The following is a 24344-nucleotide window of genomic DNA, read 5'->3' as shown; positions in this document are numbered from 1 at the left end:
CCATTCTTGAGAACTGTGTGATTCGTGGACTAGAGCTACATCTGTCTTTCGCTCACCATGAGGCAGGCCAAAACAGCATGGGTTCGACTCCTTGGCTAGTCGTAGTGTTGTTATTGATATATATATATATATATATATATATATATATATATATATATATATATATATATATATATATATATATATATATATATATATATATATATATATATATATAATTCGTAGTTTGGAAGTTAGGAGGAGGTGCGGGATTACCAAAACTGTTGTCCAGAGGGCTGAGGAAGGGTTGTTGAGGTGGTTCAGACATGTGGAGAGAATGGAGCGAAACAGAATAACTTCAAGAGTGTATCAGTCTGTAGTGGAAGGAAGGCGGGGTAGGGGTCGGCCTAGGAAAGGTTGGAGGGAGGGGGTAAAGGAGGTTTTGTGTGCGAGGGGCTTGGATTTCCAGCAGGCATGCGTGAGCGTGTTTGATAGGAGTGAATGGAGACAAATGGTTTTTAATACTTGACGTGCTGTTGGAGTGTGAACAAAGTAACATTTATGAAGGGGTTCAGGGAAACCGGCAGGCCGGACTTGAGTCCTGGAGATGGGAAGTACAGTGCCTGCACTCTGAAGGAGGGGTGTTAATGTTGCAGTTTAAAAACTGTAGTGTAAAGCACCCTTCTGGCAAGACAGTGATGGAGTGAATGATGGTGAAAGTTTTTCTTTTTCGGGCCACCCTGCCTTGGTGGGAATCGGCCAGTGTGATAATAATAATAATAAAATATATATATATCGCTTGTTCACGATTGCATATATAAAGATGAGCAGGAGCCCTAAGCATGATCCTTGAGTGACCACGTGTCACCTGTGCCCAATCTTCTTAGCGTGTAAATTCAACAGTAAAAACAAAGCTACCACTACACAGTGGCGCTTAGCTACCCACGTTGAAGATGATCTTGCATGTCTCAGGGTATCTCTGATGACTGTAGTTGTTACAACACTAAGAGATGGAAGACCTTTAATTTATAGAGCTGTATCAGTGATGAGCGTAGCCACAAATGATAATAATAATATAATAATATCCTTTTTTACTACAAGTACATGTACAAGGTATACAGTCCTAGTTGACATCAATGACATACTACTATACAGAAAGCCCTTTGTTACGCTGAGCCTTTAGGTCAGTTTTGTCCCAGGATGCGACCCACATCAGTCGACTAATACCCAGGTACTCATTTTAAACTGATGGGTGGTCAGGGACAGCAGGTGTCTTATGGAAACACGTTCCAAATGTTTTCCAGCCGTACTGAAGAAGATTCGAACCCCGGACCTCAGTGTGTGAGCTAAATCAAACATATGGAAATATAGGCATGCTAACACATAGTCTGGTTTCAAATCGGCAAAATTTTAAAAATCTCAAAATCTTAAAATCTTTAAATTAAATTATGCATACAGGAAAAAGAAATGGAAGGGCTGGCTTTAATTACTTGGATTAAAAAAGAAACGTTTAATTTTTCAATACATGTAATTTAGAAATTTACCTGGAGTTTACCTGGAGAGAGTTCCGGGGGTCAACGCCCCCGCGGCCCGGTCTGTGACCAGGCCTCCAATGAAAGGAAATTATTCCCAAGCGCTTTAGTGATCTCAGTCACATTCCTTGAGAGAGAAATCACGAGTGCGCTCTGTACTTAATTACCTCACTCTGGTATTTTTCCAGAAGGTCATTTACCAGAATCGGTCAGTATTTTCACAGTAGTTGTATACAATTCTCTCTCTTATTCTCCCACATTGCAACCATGTCCGCCTCATCATTCCAGATTCCTCTCATTCCATCGCCCTTCGTAACAAGCTTTAGTTATGTCCCATTTCTAGTAAGAAGTCATATTTGGCTGGATCTCTGGACACGCCAATGTTCAGGACACAAGCAGATTCAGCCGCTGGTCCAAGTTAGGCCACATTATTTTTTCTTTATTAAACCACGTTTGGGATTCTTGCCATCTCACTGCTGTCGAGTTTGAGAGACTGCACTCTTATGTACTGGACACATATGCCTCACAGATACTACATGGAGAAACGACCAGCACTACTACGACGACTGTCAGGTTGCACTGTAAGTGCAACATATCTTAATTGATTCTCCTGTCTGTCAGTGGGCACTCAGAATCCACTTTTGACGTCTACATCACCCTAAAGCACACTCAATGACTTCGCCAAAAGACCCACCGTTGATGCAGAATCTCTCCGACTTTTTAACGGAAACAAACCTATTACACCAAACCTTGATTTAAATTTTACTACTGCGCTAGCCTTCAACCTTACTAACCCCTAATGTTGCACGCACCCCTCCCTCTCACTCACTCCTAACCTCAGCACATTCCCACTTTCGCAGATATTAAGATCAAACTTGTTCCCTGTGATCTTACTGACTGTAATAATATATGAGTGTGAGGATGCAGTTGGGGCAAACTGGAGGATTTTGTCGTGACGTCCCACTGGTTCTAAGTTTCTGTAAGATCGATAAATCAAATATAAACACATTGACTTACTGTGAATCGTTTGGCAGTTGGCGAGAAAAGTATAGCTGTGATGATGCCATTTTGTGGCACCGTAAGGTTAGAGCAGCGTTCAGCGGCACACATCTCTATTGCGGCGCCAACTGCTGGAGTCTTGTCTGGAAGTTCAGCTTTCACCTGAAACAGGCAAGATGACACGAAAATTAAAAACAACCTTAATACACTTGGTTTTCTAATATTCATAATTTTTTGGCATTTATATAGTTTTTATGGGAAACAAATCCGTAAGGTTTTACAACGCCTGAAGAACGGGAAGTAATCAAACTCGTTCCAAGGCAGGGAAGTGTAACTACAATCCCATGGATCAAGAACTCTTCGCTAGCATCAATGCACCCCATTTAGCACACGTGTTACTTTTTCAGCAATTCTTTCTCAATCTTTCCCAATGTTTATCAATATTTTTTTTATATATTTAATATCAGTGTTTGTGTCCACTTGAAATGTACCAGTGTTGTGGTACAGTGTGTTAACTGGCTCGAGGGTAGACGGGAGTCCAAGCTAATATTATTTGTACTATTCTTGAACTATATCAGCCAGGCTGTGACCTACGTTGACCTACGTGTTGCTAATATCAATAACCTGACTGATCAGGACGTCAACCAAGAAGCCTAGTCCAGAACCAGGAAGGAAGGGGGTTAAGGGGACAATGACCTCCCGGAATCGACTGGCCCGATTTTGTCATTTCAATACGTCTTTTTTTTTTTTTTTTTTTTTTTTTTTTTACTGGATGTTTACGCTCTCAGAATCCTGTATGAGTTCTCTGGGTGATGTACCTAAATATTTCGAATTTTGCGCTTCATTTTCAGATATACTGTAAATCATAAGAGCGATCATGGCTTCCTCCTACGTACCTGCCTGGGAATGACTTCCGGGTAGGTAGGTAGGAGGAAGCCATGAGTTACAGTATCTAAAATGAAGCGAAAATTCAGGATATTTAGGTACGCCACTCAGATAACTAATACAGAATTCTGAGAGCGTAAACATCGAAAGAAAAAAAGACGACGTATCGAAACGACAAATCAGACCACCAAATCTGGAGCACTAGTCATCTCGCAATCATCAGTACGGCCGAGGCCCGTTATACGCCCACCAGCTAGACACACCATCTTGCTTCGCCTCTGGCAGTGTTGGCACAACTGAGTCATCGTATGCTGAAGGCTAGATTTTTTCCCCCTTTGATGAATGAACTATCAACAGCAGCACACTCATTCATATAAAAAATATCTTACTGCAGTTTCTCGAAGGTTATGAAAAACTAATCTTGGGTGTGATCTACAGACCCCCAAATTAGAGTGACCTGGGTAAACTTGTTTGGGATGAAATTGTTAGGCATCCAGAAACAAAAATGTAGTTTTAATAGGAGATTTGAACTCTAGCCAAACTGACTGAATCACTTGGGCAGGAATTACCCCAGAGTCTAGGGTATCGGATGTGTACACAAAGTGCGCACACTGAAGCATATAACTGAGCAGTATTTAGATAAGGGTAAAGAAGTGTTTGTTGCACTGATGTATTTCGAAAGAGCATATGATAGGGTGGATAACGTGGTAGATGCTGCAAATGTATGAAAGAGGGAGGTTACTAAAAGCAGTTAAGAGTTCTTATACAGAGAGTGCGTGATGTTACCATGCTTGTCCAACATATTTATCTATAAGGTTGCAAAAGACCTGAAGGCTAGGGCGAAAGACGATCACAGTTGCAAAGGTTGGACGACGCCTTTGGGAGGGTATAACAAAAAGAAGGAAAATAAAAGTAAGTACAGAAAAGAGCAAGATGATGGAGGCAACAAACAAGAATGGGTAATAATAGACTGAATATCGGAATGCAGGAAGAGAGTACGGAGGAAGGGGATGTATTTAGATAGTATATAAGAGTTGAGAGGTGAACAGATGGGTCTCTGAATGGCGAGGTGAACTGAATAATAGATGAAAGGAAAAAGGTGGGTAGCGTGTTGAGGCATCTGTGGATTGAAAGTTTATCTATGGAGGATGAAAAAAAAAGGAATATACAAGACAATAGTGGAGCCAACACTTATATAAGAGTGTAAGGAATGGGTTCAGAACACGGCAACGAGGAGGCTGGTGATTTTTTTGAGCACTGTTAAGTGTGAGTGTCATGCTGAAAATTCGGAGCGTCGATACTGCAAGGCGGTATGGGGTCAGCAATGGTATAGTTCAGAGGTAGGGTGAACCATTAAAGAAGAAACACTTTCACCATCACTCACTCCATCACTGTCTTGCCAGAGGCGTGCCGATACTACAGCTCAAAGCTGCAAATATCCACACCCCTTATACAGTGTAGGAACTGAACTTTCTACCTTCAGGACTCAAGTCCAGCTAACCGGAGTATGTGTGTGTGTGTACTCACCTATTTGTACTCACCTATTTGTGGTTGCAGGGGTCGAGTCATAGTTCCTGGCCCCGCCTCTTCACTGATTGCTACTAGGTCCTCTCTCTCCCTGCTCCATGAGCTTTATCATACCTCGCCTTAAAACTATGTATGGTTCCCGCCTCCACTACTTCACTTTCTAGACTATTCCACGACTTGACTACTCTATGACTGAAGAAATACTTCCTAACATCCCTTTGATTCATCTGAGTCTTCAACTTCCAATTGTGACCTCTTGTGTATGTGTCCCATCTCTGGAACATCCTGTCTTTGTCCACCGTGTCTATTCTGCGCAGTATTTTATATGTCGTTATCACGTCTCCCCTGACCCTCCTGGCCTCCAGTGTCGTCAGGCCGATTTCCCTCAATCTTTCTTCGTACGACAATCCCCGTAGCTCTGGGACTAGTCTTGTTGCAAACCTTTGCACTTTCTCTAATTTCTTGACGTGCTTGACTAGGTGTGGATTCCAAACTGGTGCTGCATACTCCAGTATGGGCCTGACGTAAATGGTATACAGTGTCTTGAACGACTCCTTATTGAGGTATCGGAACGCTATCCGTAGGTTTGCCAGGCGCCCGTATGCTGCAGCAGTTATCTGATTTATGTGCGCCTCAGGAGATATGCTCGGTGTTATACTCACCCCCAGATCTTTTTCCTTGAGTGAGGTTTGCAGTCTTTGGCCATCTAAACTATATTGTGTCTGCGGTCTTCTTTGCCCTTCCCCAATCTTCATGACTTTGCATTTGGCAGGGTTAAACTCAAGGAGCCAGTTTCTGGACCAGGCTTGTAGCCTGTCCAGGTCTCTTTGTAGTCCTGCCTGATCCTCATCCGATTTGATTCTTCTCATTAACTTCACATCATCTGCAAACAAGGACACTTCTGAGTCTATCCCTTCCGTTATGTCGTTCACATATACCAAGAACAGCACAGGTCCTAGGACTGACCCCTGTGGAACCCCGCTTGTCACAAGCGCCCACTCTGACACCTCGTCACGTACCATGACTCGTTGTTGCCTCCCTGTCAGGTATTCTCTGATCCATTGCAGTGCCTTTCCTGTTATGTGTGCCTGATCTTCTAGCTTTTTCAGTAACCTCTTGTGAGGAACTGTGTCGAAGGCCTTTTTGCAGTCCAAAAAAATGCAGTCGATCCACCCCTCTCTCTCTTGTCTTACTTCTGTCACCTTGTCATAAAACTCTAGTAGGTTTGTGACACAGGATTTTCCTTCTCTGAAACCATGCTGGTTGTCAATTATACACTTTTCTTTCCAGGTGCTCCACCACTCTCCTCCTGATGATCTTCTCCATGACCTTGCATACTATACACGTTAGTGATACAGGTCTGTAGTTTAGTGCCTCATGTCTGTCTCCCTTTTTAAAAATTGGGACTACATTTGCCATCTTCCATACCTCAGGTAGTTGCCCAGTTTCCAGGGATGTGTTGAAGATTGTGGTAAGTGGTACGCACAACATATCTGCTCCCTCTCTAAGGACCCACGGAGAGATGTTGTCCGGTCCCATTGCCTTTGAGGTATCGATGTCCCTTAGCAGTTTCTTCACCTCCTCCTCATCTGTATGTATGTCGTCCAACACTTGTTGGTGTATTCCTTGTTGGTGTCCCCATCTGGTCTGTCCCCCCAGAGTCCTTCCTGTCTCTACTGTAAATACTTCCTTAAATCTCGTGTTGAGCTCCTCACATACCTCTTGATCGTTTCTTGTGAGTTCTCCACCTTCTTTCCTCAGCCTTATCACCTGGTCCTTGACTGTTGTCTTCCTCCTAATGTGGCTATACAGCAGTTTCGGGTCAGATTTGACTTTCGATGCTATGTCGTTTTCATACTGTCGCTGGGCCTCCCTCCTTATCTGCGCATACTCGTTTCTGGCTCTTCTACTAATCTCCTTGTTTTCCTGGGTCCTATGCCTCCTGTACCTTTTCCATTCTCTGTTGCACTTAGTTTTTGCCTCCCTACACCTTCGAGTAAACCAAGGACTCGTTTTGGTCTTCCTATTATTTCTGTTTCCCTTGGGAACAAAACTTTCCTCTGCCTCCTTGCACTTTGTTGCCACATATTCCATCATCTCGTTTACTGATTTTCCTACCATTTCTCTGTCCCACTGAATCTCCTGCAGGAAGTTTCTCATACCTGTGTAGTCTCCCCTTTTATAGTTTGGCCTGTCCCCTTCAGTTCCTGTTACCTTCTCCACTTGTAACTCTACTATATAGTCAAAACTCAGAACCACATGATCGCTAGCTCCAAGGGGCCTCTCGTAAGTGATGTCCTCAATGTCTGAACTGCTCAGGGTGAACACAAGATCCAGTCTTGCTGGCTCATCCTCCCCTCTCTCTCTGGTTGTGTCCCTGACATGTTGATGCATGAGGTTTTCAAGTACCACATCCATCATCTTGGCTCTCCATGTTTTGGGACCCCCATGTGGCTCCAGGTTTTCCCAGTCGATCTCCCTGTGGTTGAAATCGCCCATTACCAGTAACTTTGCTCTGCTCGAGTGAGCTCTTCTTGCCACCTCAGCCAGTGTGTCCACCATCACCCTGTTGTTTTCTTCGTACTCCTCTCTTGGCCTCCTGCAGTTCTGTGGTGGGTTATACATCACTCCAATGACTACTTTATGTTCTCCAGACTGAATTGTACCTACAATGTAGTCTCTTTCTCCAATCATGTCCATGCCTTCCATTTCCTCAAATCCCCATTGGTGTTTTATGAGCAGTGCAACCCCTCCTCCCCCTCTACTCCTTCTATCTTTCCTCAGGATCTGATATCCTGTTGGGAAGATTGTGTCTGTTATTGTCTCAGCGAGTTTTGTTTCTGTGACTGCTATGATGTCTGGGGATTTTTCACTGATTCTTTCATTCCACTCCTCATGTTTATTCGTTATTCCATCCGTGTTTGTGTACCAAACCTTTAATTTCTTTTCTATCATTGTGGTCATGCAAGTATATTGGGGTTGGGGGAGCGAGAGCCTTGGTGGGGGCCTATATGGGGCTGTGGTGTAGGTGGGGTTTGTGTTGATGGGGGTGGGGTCAGAATGCCCATAAGGGACAGCTGTTGGGGTGAGGTTTGTGATATGGGGGTTGGTGGCAGAGGGAACAGTGAGTGGGTTGTAGTATAGGTTGCTCAGTTGCGTTGGGAATGTCGCGGGTGGAGTCTTTTGGCGGGAGATTCTGTGGGGTGTGTTTGCCCTTCCTCCTGTGTCTGGGTCCTGCTCATTTTCACTGCTTCTCGTTCCTCCTTGCGTCTCTGTACCCTCTCTTTCAGTGTAGTCCTTTCTTCTTGTGTTCTGTCGCGGTCGAGGTATACTCTCTGGTACCCCTCTTTGTCCCTCAGTCTTGCTTTCTCTTGCAGAATCCTGGTTCGAACTGATTCTTCCTTGAAAGTTACTCTGACAGGCCGTATCCTTCCACTCGCAAACCACCCAATTCTCTGAAAATTTGTCACCTGGGTCATATTGCCCTCCCCTATTGTTTTCATGATGCCTTCAATCATTTTTTTCTCCTCCTGTTTTATTTCTTCAAAGTTGGCCCCCTTGGCTTCTTGGAGCCCGTACACAAAAACTGACCTCGCCCTTTCCTCCTCCCACTGAGTCTCCATCTGCTTCCTCTGAGGCATTTTATTTCCTTCCATTGACATGTTCTTGCCTTCAGTCCCTGTCATATCTGAAACTTCTATTCTCAGTGAACTGTCTTTCCTGACCAGCTGTCCCTTGCTACTGCAGTTGGCTGTTAGAATCTCTGCATATAACAAACCTTCATTGTCTTCGGACCTGTCGCTTGATCTTAGTGTGCTCATCGTCTTTTCCCTGGCCCCACGTGGGTCTGATAGGGCCTTCGTGTACGGCATGTCTCCGTTGTTGCTTACCATCCCCTTGTCTGCGCCTGACTTTGAATTTCCTTCATTGTCTTCGGACCTGACGTTTGATCTCAGTGTGCTCATCGTCTTTTCCCTGGCCCCACGTGGGTCTGATAGGGCCTTCGTGTACGGCATGTCTCCGTTGTTGCTTACCATCCCCTTGTCTGCGCCTGACTTTGAATTTCCTGATGTCACATCTGAATTGTCATTTGTCTCTCTAATCTGTTTCAGGCTTTGCAGTTTCTCTTCTAAGCACTGTATCCTAGCTTCTGCTGCTAAGACCTGTACATCCCACTTCCTGCACTCTTCAGCTATCCGCTCCTCCATTTTCTTACCAAGCTCTACTATCTTCCTTCCCCACTCTTCCTCCCTTTTTTGGAGCTCTAACTCCCAGTCTTTCCTCCCTGGTTCGTCTACCAGATCTCTGGTTTTCCGTCCTCTAAGGCCACCCATATTTTTTTTTTTTTCTTTTTATTACCACAGACAGAAGGCTAGAGGAGGGAGGGGGTGTGGGGGGGAGAGAGAAAGGGTAGAAAGAGGGAGAGAGAGGAGAGAGAAAGGGTAGAAAGAGGGAGAGAGAGGAGAGAGAAAGGGTAGAAAGAGGGAGAGAGAGGAGAGAGTATGGGGGTGAGGGATAAGACCAAGGGGGAGAGAGAGAAAGTGTGTGTGTGTGTGTGTGTGTGTGTGTGTGTGTGTGTGTGTGTGTGTGTGTGTGTGTGTGTGTGTGTGTGTGTGTGTGTGTGTGTGCGTATATATGCGAGTATGTGTATATATGTGTGTGTGTACTCACCTATTTGTGGTTGCAGGGGTCGATTCACAGCTCCTGGCCCCGCCTCTTCGCTGATTGCTACTAGGTCCTCTCTCTAACTGCCCCATGAGCTCTATCATACCTCGCCTTAAAACTATGTATGGTTCCTGCTTCCACTACATCACTTTCTAGGCTATTCCAAGGCCTGACTACTCTATGACTGAAGAAATACTTCCTAACATCCCTTTGATTCATCTGAGTCTTCAACTTCCAATTGTGACCTCTTGTGTCTGTGTCCCATCTCTGGAACATCCCGTCTTTGTCCACCTCGTCTATTCCGTGCAGTATTTTATGTGTGTGTGTGTACTCACCTATTTGTACTCACCTATTTGTGGTTGCAGGGGTCGAGTCTTAGCTCCTGGCCCCGCCTCTTCACCGGTTGCTACTGGGCCCTCTCTCTCCCCGCTCCATGAGCTTTATCAAACCTTGTCTTAAAACTGTGTATGGTTCCTGCCTCCACTACGTCATTTTCTAGGCTATTCCACTGCCTTACAACTCTATGACTGAAGAAATACTTCCTAATATCTCTCTCACTCATTTGTGTCTTCAAATTCCAAGTGTGGCCTCTTGTTTCTGTGTCCCCTCCCTGGAACATCCTGTCTTTGTCCACCTTGTCTATTCCACGCAGTATTTTATATGTCGTTATCATGTCTCCCCTGACCCTCCTGTCCTCCAGTGTCGTCAGGTCGATTTCCCTTAATCTTTCTTCATAGGACATTCCCCTTAGCTCTGGAACTAACCTTGTTGCAAACCTTTGTACTTTCTCTAGTTTCTTGACGTGCTTTATCAAGTGCGGGTTCCAAACAGGTGCTGCATACTCCAGTATGGGCCTGACATACACGGTGCACAGTGTCTTGAACGATTCCTTACTAAGGTATCGGAATGCTGTTCTCAGGTTCGCCAGGCGCCCATATGCTGCAGCAGTTATCTGATTGATGTGTGCTTCCGGAGACATGTTCGGTGTTATACTCACCCCAAGATCTTTCTCCTTGAGTGAGGTTTGCAGTCTTTGGCCACCTAGCCTATACTCTGTCTGTGGTCTTCTGTGCCCTTCCCCTATCTTCATGACTTTGCATTTGGCAGGATTAAATTCGAGAAGCCATTTGCTGGACCAGATGTCCAGTCTGTCCAGGTCTCTTTGAAGTCCTGCCTGGTCCTCATCAGATTTAATTCTCCTCATTAACTTCACATCATCTGCAAACAGGGACACTTCTGAGTCTAACCCTTCCATCATGTCGTTCACATATACCAAAAATAGCACTGGTCCTAGGACCGACCCCTGTGGGACCCCGCTCGTCACAGGTGCCCACTGTGATACATCATTACGTACCATGACTCGTTGTTGCCTCCCTGTCAGGTATTCTCTGATCCATTGCAGTGCCCTTCCTGTTATATGCGCCTGATGCTCTAGCTTCTGCACTAATCTCTTGTGAGGAACTGTGTCAAAGGCCTTCTTGCAGTCCAAGAAGAAGCAATCAACCCACCCCTCTCTCTCTTGTCTTACTTCTGTTATTTTATCATAAAACTCCAGAAGGTTTGTGACACAGGATTTGCCTTCCATGAATCCGTGCTGGTTGGCATTTATACTCTTGTTCCGTTCCAGGTGCTCCACCACTCTCCTCCTGATAATCTTCTCCATAATTTTGCATACTATACACGTCAATGACACAGGTCTATAGTTTAGTGCCTCTTTTCTGTCTCTTTTTTTAAAAATGGGAACTACATTTGCCATCTTCCATACCTCAGGTAGTTGCCCAGTTTCCAGGGATGTGTTGAAGATTGTGGTAAGTGGTACGCACAACATATCTGCTCCCTCTCTAAGGACCCATGGGGAGATGTTGTCCGGTCCCATTGCCTTTGAGGTATCGATGTCCCTTAGCAGTTTCTTCACCTCCTCCTCATCTGTATGTATGTCGTCCAACACTTGTTGGTGTATTCCTTGTTGGTGTCCCCATCTGGTCTGTCCCCCCAGAGTCCTTCCTGTCTCTACTGTAAATACTTCCTTAAATCTCGTGTTGAGCTCCTCACATACCTCTTGATCGTTTCTTGTGAGTTCTCCACCTTCTTTCCTCAGCCTTATCACCTGGTCCTTGACTGTTGTCTTCCTCCTAATGTGGCTATACAGCAGTTTCGGGTCAGATTTGACTTTCGATGCTATGTCGTTTTCATACTGTCGCTGGGCCTCCCTCCTTATCTGTGCATACTCGTTTCTGGCTCTTCTACTAATCTCCTTGTTTTCCTCGGTCCTATGCCTCCTGTACCTTTTCCATTCTCTGTTGCACTTAGTTTTTGCCTCCCTACACCTTCGGGTAAACCAAGGACTCGTTTTGGTCTTCCTATTATTTCTGTTTCTGTGTATGTGTGTGTGTGTGTGTGTGTGTGTGTGTGTGTGTGTGTGTGTGTGTGTGTTACCATTTGGTCCTAGGCACATGTCGATTAGACACTAGGCCTGTTGTATGTGCATGCGTGTGTGTGTATGTCTGTCCGTGAGTGTGTGTGTGTGTGTGTGTGTGTGTTACCATTTGGTCCTAGGCACATGTCGATTAGACACCAGGCCTGTTGTATGTGCATACGTGTGTGTGTTTGTGTGTGTGTGTGTGTGTGTGTGTGTGTGTGTGTGTGTGTGTGTGTGTGTGTGTGTGTGTGTGTGTGTGTGTGTGTGTGTGTGTGTGTGTGTGTGTGTATGCGTGTGTGTATGCGTGTATGTATATATATATATATATATATATATATATATATATATATATATATATTTACATATAGTTATGTATATATATATATTTATATATATATATATTTACATATAGTTATGTATATATATATATATATATATATATATATATATATATATATATTATATGTGTGTGTGTGTGTGTGTGTGTGTGTGTGTGTGTGTGTGTGTGTGTGTCGTGCTGAATAGGCAAAACTTGAAATTCTGGCTTAAATAGCAAACCTCTTCTTGCCGAATAAGTCAAGCGAAAATTTGTGTATGCAATATTTTCGCAAAAATCATTCTGAACCTAACGAAAAAAAATATATTTCATCGTGTTAGTTTATTAAATTATATTGTAAATTTATCTAAATATATTTAGCTAGATTAGACTAAATTAAATTGTGATTGTTATAATAAGGTTAGGTAAGTTTTCTAAGGTTCTTTTGGTACAAAATCATTAAGTTTTACATTAACAAAAATTAAAAAATATATCATTAAATGTATGAGAGAAAATTTTTGAAAGAACTTAATTTTAAATGAGTTCTTGCTAACTGACCAGTTTTCCCTATTTTTCCTATTTGGGACCTGACGATCTGTTGGAGTGTGAGCTGGGTAATATTTAGTGAAGGGATTCAGGGAAACCGGTTATTTTATATAGCCGGACTTGTGTCCTGGAAATGGGAAGTACAATGCCTGCACTTTAAAGGAGGGGTTTGGGATATTGGCAGATTGGAGAGATATATTGTGTATTTTTATACGTGGTATAAACCTTGGTAATAAATACCGACAAGTTGGTTTAGAAAGACACGTAAGCAAACACTAACATATTTATTAGAAAACGTTTCGGTCCTGGGACCTTGATCACTTCTAACATACAGAGGTAGAAAGACATTATATATATAGGCGGAGAGTGAGGTGTGACGCACGTGACCTGAGGAATGTCATAAGAACATAAGAGTGGAGGAACACTGTAGAAGGCCTACTGGCCCATGCGAGGCAGGTCCTTATCAAAACAACCTCTGCCTATGATGAGGGCGGGTAGACGATGAAATCATGTGACTCCTGTGTTGTTGGGTTGGTGCTGCTGAAGTATCATGTATGCCATGATACTGTTCTTATGACATTCCTCAGGTCACGTGCGTCACACCTCACTCTCCGCCTATATATATAATGTCTTTCTACCTCTGTATGTTAGAAGTGATCAAGGTCCCAGGACCGAAACGTTTTCTAATAAATATGTTATAGTGTTTGCTTACGTGTCTTTCTAAACCATTTTTATACGTATGTACTTCTAAACTGTTGTATTCTGAGCACCTCTGTAACAACAGTGATTATGTGTGAGTGAGGTGAAAGTGTTGAATGATGGAAGTATTTTCTTTCTCTTTGGGTCACCCTGCCTCGGTGGGAGACGGCCGACTTCTTGTATATATATATATATAATATATATATATATATATATATATATATCAATAACAACACTGCACTAGCCAAGGACTCGAACCCATGCTGCTTTGGCCTGCCTCATGGTGGGCGAAAACACATGACGCCCTAATCCACTCGACCATACGATCCTTAAGAGTAGCGCATCCAGCAGAACTGAATGTTGTACTCGCTACCCAAGGACACACGATGGTGTGGATAACTTTAGGCTAATTTCATTCTAGTCCCTGTTTGGTGTACTAGCACAACGAGCAGTATTTTATACTATTGTAACCACGAACGAGTGGTATTGATCAATAGCAACACTGCACTAGCCAAGGACTCGAACCCATGGTCGAGTGGATTAGGGAGTCATGTGTTTTCGCCCACCATGAGGCAGGCCAAAGCAGCATGGGTTCGAGTCCTTGGCTAGTGCAGTGTTTCAAAACTCCAGCCCGTCGCGTTAGCCACTAGACCAGCTAGCCACAATAAGATTCATCCAACTAGGTATATTTCTACACCATAGGAAGGTTAGCACAGGCACCACTGTGACCACAAATGCAAGTTTTTACAGACGAATCTCCAGCTAGCGTGGCCGTGACGAACTCTAGCTCAAGTCCCTTCACTGCCGTCAACATGACTCAAGAAATCGTAATGACAAGATTGGATGAATCTTATTGTGGCTAGCTGGTCTAGTGCCTAACGCGACGGGCTGGAGTTTTGAGACTATGACCGCGGGTTCAATCCCGGCCGGGGGTATGGTTTTTTAGTGCAGTGTTGTTATTGATCAATACCACTCGTTCGTGGTTACAATAATATATATATATATATATATTTTTTTTTTTTCAACAAGTTGGTCGTCTCCCACCGAGGCAGGGTGACCCAAAAAAGAAAGAAAATCCCCAAAAAGAAAATACTTTCATCATCATTCAACACTTTCACCACACTCACACATTATCACTGCTTTTGCAGAGGTGCTCAGGATACAACAGTTTAGAAGCATATACGTATAAAGATACACAACATATCCCTCCAAACTGCCAATATCCCAAACCCCTCCTTTAAAGTGCAGGCATTGTACTTCCCATTTCCAGGACTCAAGTCCGACTATAAGAAAATAACCGGTTTCCCTGAATCCCTTCACTAAATATTACCCTGCTCACACTCCAACAGATCGTCAGGTCCCAAGTATCATTATATATATATATATATATATATATATATATATATATATATATATATATATATATATATATATATATATATATATATATATATATATATATATATATATATATATATATATATATACTGGTCAGTGTATATAACGTCTGGCTATATTTGCAAAATAATAGTAATTTTATTTGTATTTTCTGATGTACATATATAAATGCGCTATAGAAGGTGCTCCTCCGTGTAAAGTAACTGCAGTCCTACTGAAAGAAATTTTTTGTAAGTGTGGTAGCTTGTGAAGCACAGTTAAATGCTTGACAATATCATAATGGTCCTAGTGACGTGCTCAAGCTCAAACTTACATTTTCCACCATCTCTTCTAAATATCCATCATATGTGGAGTAGGACAGGAAAACCATCCTGTGTGATAGAGTATTACAGGGAAAACTATCTAGTTTACTTGGTGTTAGGTAAACTAAGTTGCTACAAGTCTAACCTTGTTAAATATCATACAGAATAAAACACGGTAGCCGCAGTGTGGCGGTTGTATCAAATTTAACCATAAAAATGATGTATATATCTTAAATTATTATTATATAATTAATGGGAACTCTTAAACAACGCTTGTGAAATGGGAGGCAATTGGGTTCAGGGGAATACAATGTCTAATTCTTTGGATCAAGAGCCCTCACCATTATCCCCTTGAGGGGATATACCATAAATAATCCTCCCCCCCCCCCAAAAAAATGGGGTAATCCTTGTTTAAATTATGTCATGTATGAGCTTAAACCGTTTATTTGTAAAATGCAACAATGTAACTTTTGCATTATGCGTATGTAAGTATTTAATAAAAACATCAATCACTCAATCCGTCCACTTCAGTGTTACAGGGACTTGTGTTGATGAGTACACACTTCACTTATAACTTTATTTTAGCTCCAAATGATACTTCCATATAAAATAATATTAAAATAACAAAATATAAAGAAAAAAGGTGAATGCAGTGTTTGGTAGTGTTGAGAGAGTGGACGTGTTAGCTCACACCCTTGACGACACCACCTATATAACCACCAACACTTAAACTCGCCTTCATTTCGATATCTGCCCTCACATATCAGTATTTACGTAAGCATAGTTTGGTTCATCAAGCAGTTAAAGTATCATTCTTACATGTATTAGCATAAACATGTAGATAATATTCAAATATCCAGTCCCTGAGGACATGACCTTGTGAACTGATGTTAGTTGGTCACTATGGAAGATTATCGAGTGTTGCCAAGTCGACAATTCTAATCTAGACTGAATCACTGTCACTGGGGACGGTAGGATTCCCCCTCAAGGGAGGTACTTGTTGCTGGTGAGATATGATTTCGTTCGGATTTTTAACCCCAGAGGGTTAGCCACCCAGGATAACCCAAGAAAGTCAGTGCGTCATCGAGGACTGTCTACTTATTTCCATTGGGGTCCTCAATCTTGTCCCCCAGGATGCGACCCACACCAGTCGAATAACACCCAGGTACCTATTTGCTGCTAGGTGAACAGGACAATAGGTGTAAGGAAACGTGTCGAAATATTTCCACCCGCCGGGAATCGAACCGAGGCCCTCGGTGTGTGAAGCGGGAGCTTTAGCCACCAGGCCACAGGGCTCTTAAGTAAATTTATTCAGGTATACGCAAATACAGTTAAATAGATTATCATCCATAGCAGCATATGTGTAGAGAACCTAGGATAACCCAGAAAAGTCAGACAGAGTGACTTATTTCCATTGGGGTCCTTTTATACCCTAACTGCCTCTTATTTCTCAGGTGCTGAATGACCCCTAGTTTGAGCGCTCCACCATAAATTAAGTTTTTATTTAGACACCCATACATTATTTTAAACTTTAACAAACGTTTTATAAAGTAAATAATTATGGAGAATGTAACCTAGGCTAAACCAACAAAGACCAGGAGTGTGACTAATTTCCAATGGAGTTCATTGTCGTTACGCGGTGTCACTTTGTCGTTACGCGGTGTCACTTTGTCGTTACGCGGTGTCACTTTGTCGTTACGCGGTGTCACTTTGTCGTTACGCGGTGTCACTTTGTCGTTACGCGGTGTCACTTTGTCGTTACGCGGTGTCACTTTGTCGTTACGCGGTGTTACTTTGTCGTTACGCGGTGTCACTTTGTCGTTACGCGGTGTCACTTTGTCGTTACGCAGTATCACTTTGTCGTTACGCAGTATCACTTTGTCGTTACGCAGTATCACTTTGTCGTTACGCAGTATCACTTTGTCGTTACGCAGTATCACTTTGTCGTTACGCAGTATCACTTTGTCGTTACGCAGTATCACTTTGTCGTTACGCAGTATCACTTTGTCGTTACGCAGTATCACTTTGTCGTTACGCAGTATCACTGTGTCGTTACGCAGTATCACTTTGTCGTTACGTACTTTGTCGTTACGCAGTATCACTTTGTCGTTACGCAGTATCACTTTGTCGTTACGCAGTATCACTTTGTCGTTACGCAGTATCACTTTGTCGTTACGCAGTATCACTTTGTCGTTACGCAGTATCACTTTGTCGTTACGCAGTATCACTTTGTCGTTACGCAGTATCACTTTGTCGTTACGCAGTATCACTTTGTCGTTACGCAGTATCACTTTGTCGTTACGCAGTATCACTTTGTCGTTACGCAGTATCATTTTTACATACTAACTGTATATGAATGAAGTTTAATTCCCTACTCTTAGTGATATTAATAAAAGTAAATAAACACAAAAATTAATATAGCACACCAAAAAGTAAATTCTGAATACTTTATCATTTATTAGATATTCTTTGCTTGTGTTTTTAAATTGCTTTATACTAAGACTTGCCTTGACATGCTCAATTAACCCATTTCTTCCCTTTATCGTTGCATAATAAACGTTTACGGCCTGACCACTTATTATGGATGCTAAATTGTGTTTAATTCCATGTATAACTGGTTCCTAAGCTTTACAAAATTTGCAGCAAGATATTGTAAACAGTGGTTGTTATCTATTTTGTAACGATTGAGGTTCGCCACTTCCGCATTCCCCGCGTTTGTAATTCATCCTGACCTGCATGTTCTCTTAGAACCAAGTCCAGTATGAATCTCACTATCTTATTGTGGGTGACTTGTAATCTACATGATATTGTATACGAGCAAAACACTGACTACTGAGTGAATGCCTCAGCAGGTCTGCCTCACGCCTGACTTTGAAGGAACTTTAATCTAGTATTGTACTTTTTTTTAACAATGTTCACTGCAAATGTACCTAATATACATGAACCAAGGGGTATTCCTTAATATTTTACTGAAGTTATTGTTGATGAGAGTTCCTTTTTACACAGAACATTAAAACTATTTACCTCTTCAGTTTACCTTGTAACGAGTCAAACAGTATTGTTTGCGTTTTACAATAGTGAAGTTTACCTATTACCTATTTACCGCTATGACTCTAGATCCAATGATAGTTTAGTTATATCCTGTGGGGATTTTCATGACACTAAGAGAGAACTGTCATCTACACACAAAATGAGTTTGTGCTTATTTCTAATGGGCATGTCATTTACATAATACAAGAAGCAAGGGATCAAAGATACAGTCTTGTGGAACACAACATGTTTTTGGCAACACATTTGACAAGTCTCTTGTAGGGTCAGCGCTTCTTTTTTATTATAATAATAATAATAATTAAACAAGTCTACAGAGTCTGTGCCAATAGCTTGTAGTTTTTTTTTTTTTTACATAACATACCATAGTTCATATGTATGAAATTCTGTTTTGACATTTTGGTTCTTATATAATTCGTCAGGTTAAAGTTGAGACACCTCTGAAACCTAATGGTAAATAGTGCATGTAGGAATCTGTTGTCATTAACATAATTAGCTACCTGATAATAACTACTTTCTCTAGAATTTTGGACATAACACTAAGTATACTAACAGGCCTTTACCTATTGACATTCGATCTATTTTTCTGGAAAAAGAGAAGTGGCTTTGGCCAACTTGAGCTCAAACGACACAGTACAGATGATGGATATGGATACTTTCAATTCGTAGTCATTATCTTGTAGAAATACGAGTGAAATATTATCAGGTCCGGTGCTCTTGGTTAAAACTCAATGTGCTAAGTTTCTTTTGTAAGAAATTTATATAATATACCAGATACTCTGAAATTGTTCGGGGTGGTAATTTTATTACTGTAAGTGTTACAAGTATATCAGTAGTGTTGAAGGTGTTTGTTGCAACACTTACACAGTAACAACAATGTGCCACTATACATACTAGTTGTCATATTTAGCACTATGTTTAAACTATCTACTTGTTAATGGGTATAATTGAGGCCATTATTATTATTACAATGTAAAGTATTAAGTATTATTATAGTGTAAAGTTGTAAGTATTAGTATAGTGTAAAGTATTAAGTATTATTATAGTATAAAGTAAGAAATATTATTATAATGTTAAGTATAAAGTATTATTAGTGTGTAGATTAAAGTATAAATCATCACATGAGCGGAACAGCTGCAGTAAACACTGACACATTAACTTGATGTTCACTCAAAACTGAAATGTTCACATAAACGAGTTGTTCATGTTATTATTATATTACTGATGAAGTGTTTCTGGTCTAGGAAATTCGAGCTGCTCTCCCTTTCCTCGGATCAAACCTACTTACTTCCCAATCCTCAGGCCTCACCCCTACAGTTTAGCACCACTGCGCCAGTGAAGCAATGAGCCCGTGTATCTAGACTCAGAGCTAGTGGAAGAGGGGAAGGTTAACCATGTACTGGATAAAACCCCGACCCCGTGGATGATAAACTCTTCCCCACCCCGTGGATGATAAACTCTCCCCTACCCCGTGGATGATAAACTTCCCCACTACGTGGATGATAAACTCTCCCCCACCCCGTGGATAATAAACTCTCCCCTACCCCGTGGATGATAAACTCTCCCCCACCCCGTGGATAATAAACTCTCCCCTACCCCGTGGATGATAAACTTCCCCACTACGTGGATGATAAACTCTCCCCTACCCCGTGGATGATAAACTTCCCCACTACGTGGATGATAAACTCTCCCCCACCCCGTGGATAATAAACTCTCCCCTACCCCGTGGATGATAAACTCTTCCCCACCCCGTGGATGATAAACTCTCCCCTACCCCGTGGATGATAAACTTCCCCACTACGTGGATGATAAACTCTCCCCCACCCCGTGGATAATAAACTCTCCCCTACCCCGTGGATGATAAACTCTCCCACACCCCGTGGATGACACTCTCCCCCACCCCGTGGATAATAAACTCTCCCCTACCCCGTGGATAATAAACTCTCCCCTACCCCGTGGATGATAAACTCTCCCCTACCCCGTGGATGATAAACTCTCCCCCACCCCGTGGATGATAAACTCTCCCCCCACCCTGTGGATGACTCTCCCCCACCCCGTGGATGACACTCTCCCCCACCCAGTGGATGACACTCTCCCCCACCCCGTGGATAATAAACTCTCCCCTACCCCGTGGATAATAAACTCTCCCCTACCCCGTGGATGATAAACTCTCCCCTACCCCGTGGATGATAAACTCTCCCCTACCCCGTGGATGATAAACTCTCCCCACCCTGTGGATGACACTCTCCCCCACCCCGTGGATGACACTCTCCCCCACCCCGTGGATGACACTCTCCCCCACCCCGTGGATAATAAACTCTCCCCTACCCCGTGGATAATAAACTCTCCCCTACCCCGTGGATGATAAACTCTCCCCTACCCCGTGGATGACAAACTCTCCCCCACCCCGTGGATGACAAACTCTCCCACACCTCGTGGATGACACACTGTCCCCCACCACGTGGATGATAAACTCTCCCCCACCCCGTGGATGACAAACTCTCCCCCACCCCGTGGATGATAATCTCCCCCACCCCGTGGATGATAAACTCTTCCCTACCCCGTGGATGATAAACTCTTCCCCACCCCGTGGATGACAAACTCTCCCCCCACCCCGTGGATGATAAACTCTCTCCCACCCCGTGGATGATAAACACTCCCCCACCCCGTGGATGATAAACTCTCTCCCACCCCGTGGATGATAAACTCTTCCCCACCCCGTGGATGATAAACTCTTCCCCACCCCGTGGAGGACAAACTCTCCCCCCACCCCGTGGATGATAAACTCTCTCCCACCCCGTGGATGATAAACACTCCCCCACCCCGTGGATGACAAACTCTCCCCCACCCCGTTTATGATAAACTCTCCCCCACCCCGTGGATGATAAACTCTCCCCCACCCCGTGGATGACAAACTCTCCCCCACCCCGTTTATGATAAACTCTCCCCCACCCCGTGGATGATAAACTCTCCCCCACCCCGTGGATGACAAACTCTCCCCCACCCCGTGGATGATAAACTCTCCCCCACCCCGTGGATGATAAACTCTCCCCCACCCCGTGGATGACAAACTCTCCCCTACCCCGTGGATGATAAACTCTCCCCCACCCCGTGGATGATAAACTCTCCCCCACCCCGTGGATGACAAACTCTCCCCCACCCCGTGGATGATAAACTCTCCCCCACCCCGTGGATGACAAACTCTCCCCCACCCCGTGGATGATAAACTCTCCCCCACCCCGTGGATGATAAACTCTCCCCCACCCTGTGGATGACAAACTCTCCCCCACCCCGTGGATGATACTCTCCCCCACCCCGTGGGTGATAAAATCTCCCTCACCCCGTGGATGACACTCTCCCCTATCCCGTGGATGATAAACTCTCCCCCACCCCGTGGATGATAAACTCTCCCCCACCCCGTGGATGACAAACTCTCCCCACCCCGTGGATGACACTCTCCCTTACCCCGTGGATGATAAACTCTTCCCCACTACGTGGATGATAAACTCTCCCCACCCCGTGGATGACACTCTCTCCTACCCCGTGGATGACACTCTCTCCTACCCCGTGGATGATAAACTCTTCCCCACTACGTGGATGATAAACTCTCCCCCACCCCATGGATGATAATCTCTCCCCTACCCCGTCGATGATAAAGTCTCCCCCTCCCCGTTACTGGTAAACTCTCCCCCACCCCATGGATGACACCCTCCGCCACCCCGTGAGTGATAGACTCCCCTTTACCCCGTGGGTGATAACTGTTAGAACAGTTGTACTGTATTAACAGTGCTTCACATAACTATCACTAAATATTTTATACTGTGTATAAAATATTCTGTAATATAAGCTTAATATATTTTTATTTAGTGTTTAAAATTTCCCTTCCTTTAGCATCTAGTTACCTCCTTCAACACAAGTTTTGGAGACTCGAGCCTCTGTTTGGAGTTCATAGCACACTGCCTGCTTGTACTCATCGATCGTTATAGATGTGACAGAATTTAACTGTGGTGAATTATGTTATTCAAACACTGTATAGATGCGCTAAAACCTTATGGGTTTAGAGATGTCTTTATTATAATAACGAAAATTATACGCAATATGAGTGTCCCGCCGAAGTTTTCGATCAAACTCATTTCGTGATTAGAGGAGTAAAGAGATTATCTGTATATTCACAACAAACCCACAATTTGGAGAATAAATTTTAGATGAATTTTAGTCGAACTTGAATCATTATGAAGCCGCATGAACCGAAACATTGTCTAAAGTTTCCTCTCTTAATTGTGTTAGTTGTAAATTATTCCATCCACGGTATTGCAACTTTTGTGTATAACACGTAGATATAAGTAGATAAAAATACTTAAACTGCTGATGCAAACCTTTAAGGTGTAAGGAAGATTTGGCTTCATGTAGTCATCTTCGTACACAGTGTGGAAGGTGAGAGCTCTTCTGGAGACTGTGACATGGGAAGTGTCTGTGAGAAGCACCCCGGTGCCCTCCTCACTAACTATAGCCTTCACCTGCACTGTGTTCACACTGCAGTCTATCATCCGGATCTCTTCTGAATGTACCTCCACCTCTCTACACCCAGAGATCTAGCAAAAACAACAAATTTAACATGTTTCAGAAACGTGTATTAACAATGGGATATTATGTTGTCAATTAAAGGGAAATAATTTGAGATTTATTTTATCATTGTCCAAATTACAAAGAGGTTTCGAGGGGGCATTTTAGGATATGAATCTGTATACAACTACAAGGGTAGTATTGACCGTTAGCAAATGATAAACATCCAGCCTAATTGTAAGTGTTAAAACATAACAAATATATTGTGAGTTTTATTTTTTGGGGGGGAGGGGTAAGTCAAAGAAAAGTTAAAAGGTAATTATTATTATTATAATCAAGGGGAAGCGCTAAACCCGTAGGATTATACAGCGCCTGTGAAGGGATGTGGAAGGTATTCATGTGTAATTCAGGGAACCAGAGCACAGATCCAATTCCCTAGATCAAGAGCCCCTCACCAGCATCAAGGAACCTTCCTTGAGGGGAGTTAAAAGGTATATACTTGTACATAAACGTCGTCTGACAAAAAAATAAAATCAGTATAAAGACTCGCCACCTGTCAACAATGTCACCTTCTGAATCAAGTGTAAAGCATACCTTGCAGAAATAAAGTTTATTATAATTTTATCAATAATAATTCAAAATGATGCCAGGAATGACGGCTCCAAATGTAAAGTTTAATATCTGAACCATCAAAACATCGCCCATAAACTAAGATACTTTAAAGAAATTAATATAAATTAGCTTTCAACCCACTAAACAGGAGAAACATTATTCATGCAGAAAATGACTTCATGTTCACATGGTTAGTTTCTTAGGTTTAGTGTAGTAACGTCACGTGGGGCGATAAAATCTGCAATATCTCTTATACACTACCAGTCAAGAACTCAAGGGAGGTCGGTCCCTTGATGCTGGTGAGGGCCTCTTAATCCAAAGAACTGAATCTATCCTCCCATTCCTTGGCTCGAACCTGAATATCTTCCATTTCCCTGGTCCTATATGACCCCCTACAGGCTTAGCGTTTCACTCCTGATTAAAATAAATTAGTCAAAATTACTTTAATTCTCAGATATGGAATTTTAGTTAAATCATTGCTAAATATAATACGATGACAAGGTTTGAGTTCCAAACTTTAACCTAATTAGTTAAAATGAATATGTACGTGCAATTATACTTGTGTATATATGAGAATATTAATGGAGATTACCTATCTGCAGTTACAAGAGTGGAACAATGCCCGTGGAGTATTTGCATACTGAACGCTTTATATTCAGATGTGACATACATTTGAATAACACTCATTTACAGCGACTATTTACTACTAGGTGAGAATAAGCAGAAACTTTAAAAACTCGTCCATACGTCTGCGTTCAAGAATAACAAAATCTCGAATTATTATTACTCGAAAATCAAATCCAAGTATTTTCCCTAACACGCTAATTATTCTAACCACGGAAGCACAGGTAACC

The 24344-nt window shown here is 42.7% G+C and overlaps 1 protein-coding gene across 3 annotated transcripts in view; it reads right to left on the bottom strand.

The window, feature by feature from the left end:
- The window catches only part of LOC128684950 (murinoglobulin-1), a 206200-nt gene that overhangs the window by 128980 nt on the left and 52876 nt on the right, over positions 1-24344 (bottom strand). For all 3 annotated transcript variants that reach the window (XM_070099615.1, XM_070099712.1, XM_070099663.1), the window contains exons 7-8: positions 22692-22907; positions 2529-2672 (exon numbers count right to left, since the gene is read on the bottom strand). In XM_070099615.1, the coding sequence (XP_069955716.1) occupies positions 2529-2672; positions 22692-22907 (360 nt within the window). The remainder of the gene's footprint in view (positions 1-2528; positions 2673-22691; positions 22908-24344) is intronic.

This window comes from Cherax quadricarinatus, chromosome 1 (genome assembly GCF_038502225.1).
Source record: "Cherax quadricarinatus isolate ZL_2023a chromosome 1, ASM3850222v1, whole genome shotgun sequence".
In the NCBI taxonomy this organism is placed as follows: domain Eukaryota; kingdom Metazoa; phylum Arthropoda; class Malacostraca; order Decapoda; family Parastacidae; genus Cherax; species Cherax quadricarinatus.
Note: the sequence above shows the minus strand (reverse complement) of the source record. Positions and strands in the feature narration are given on the sequence as shown.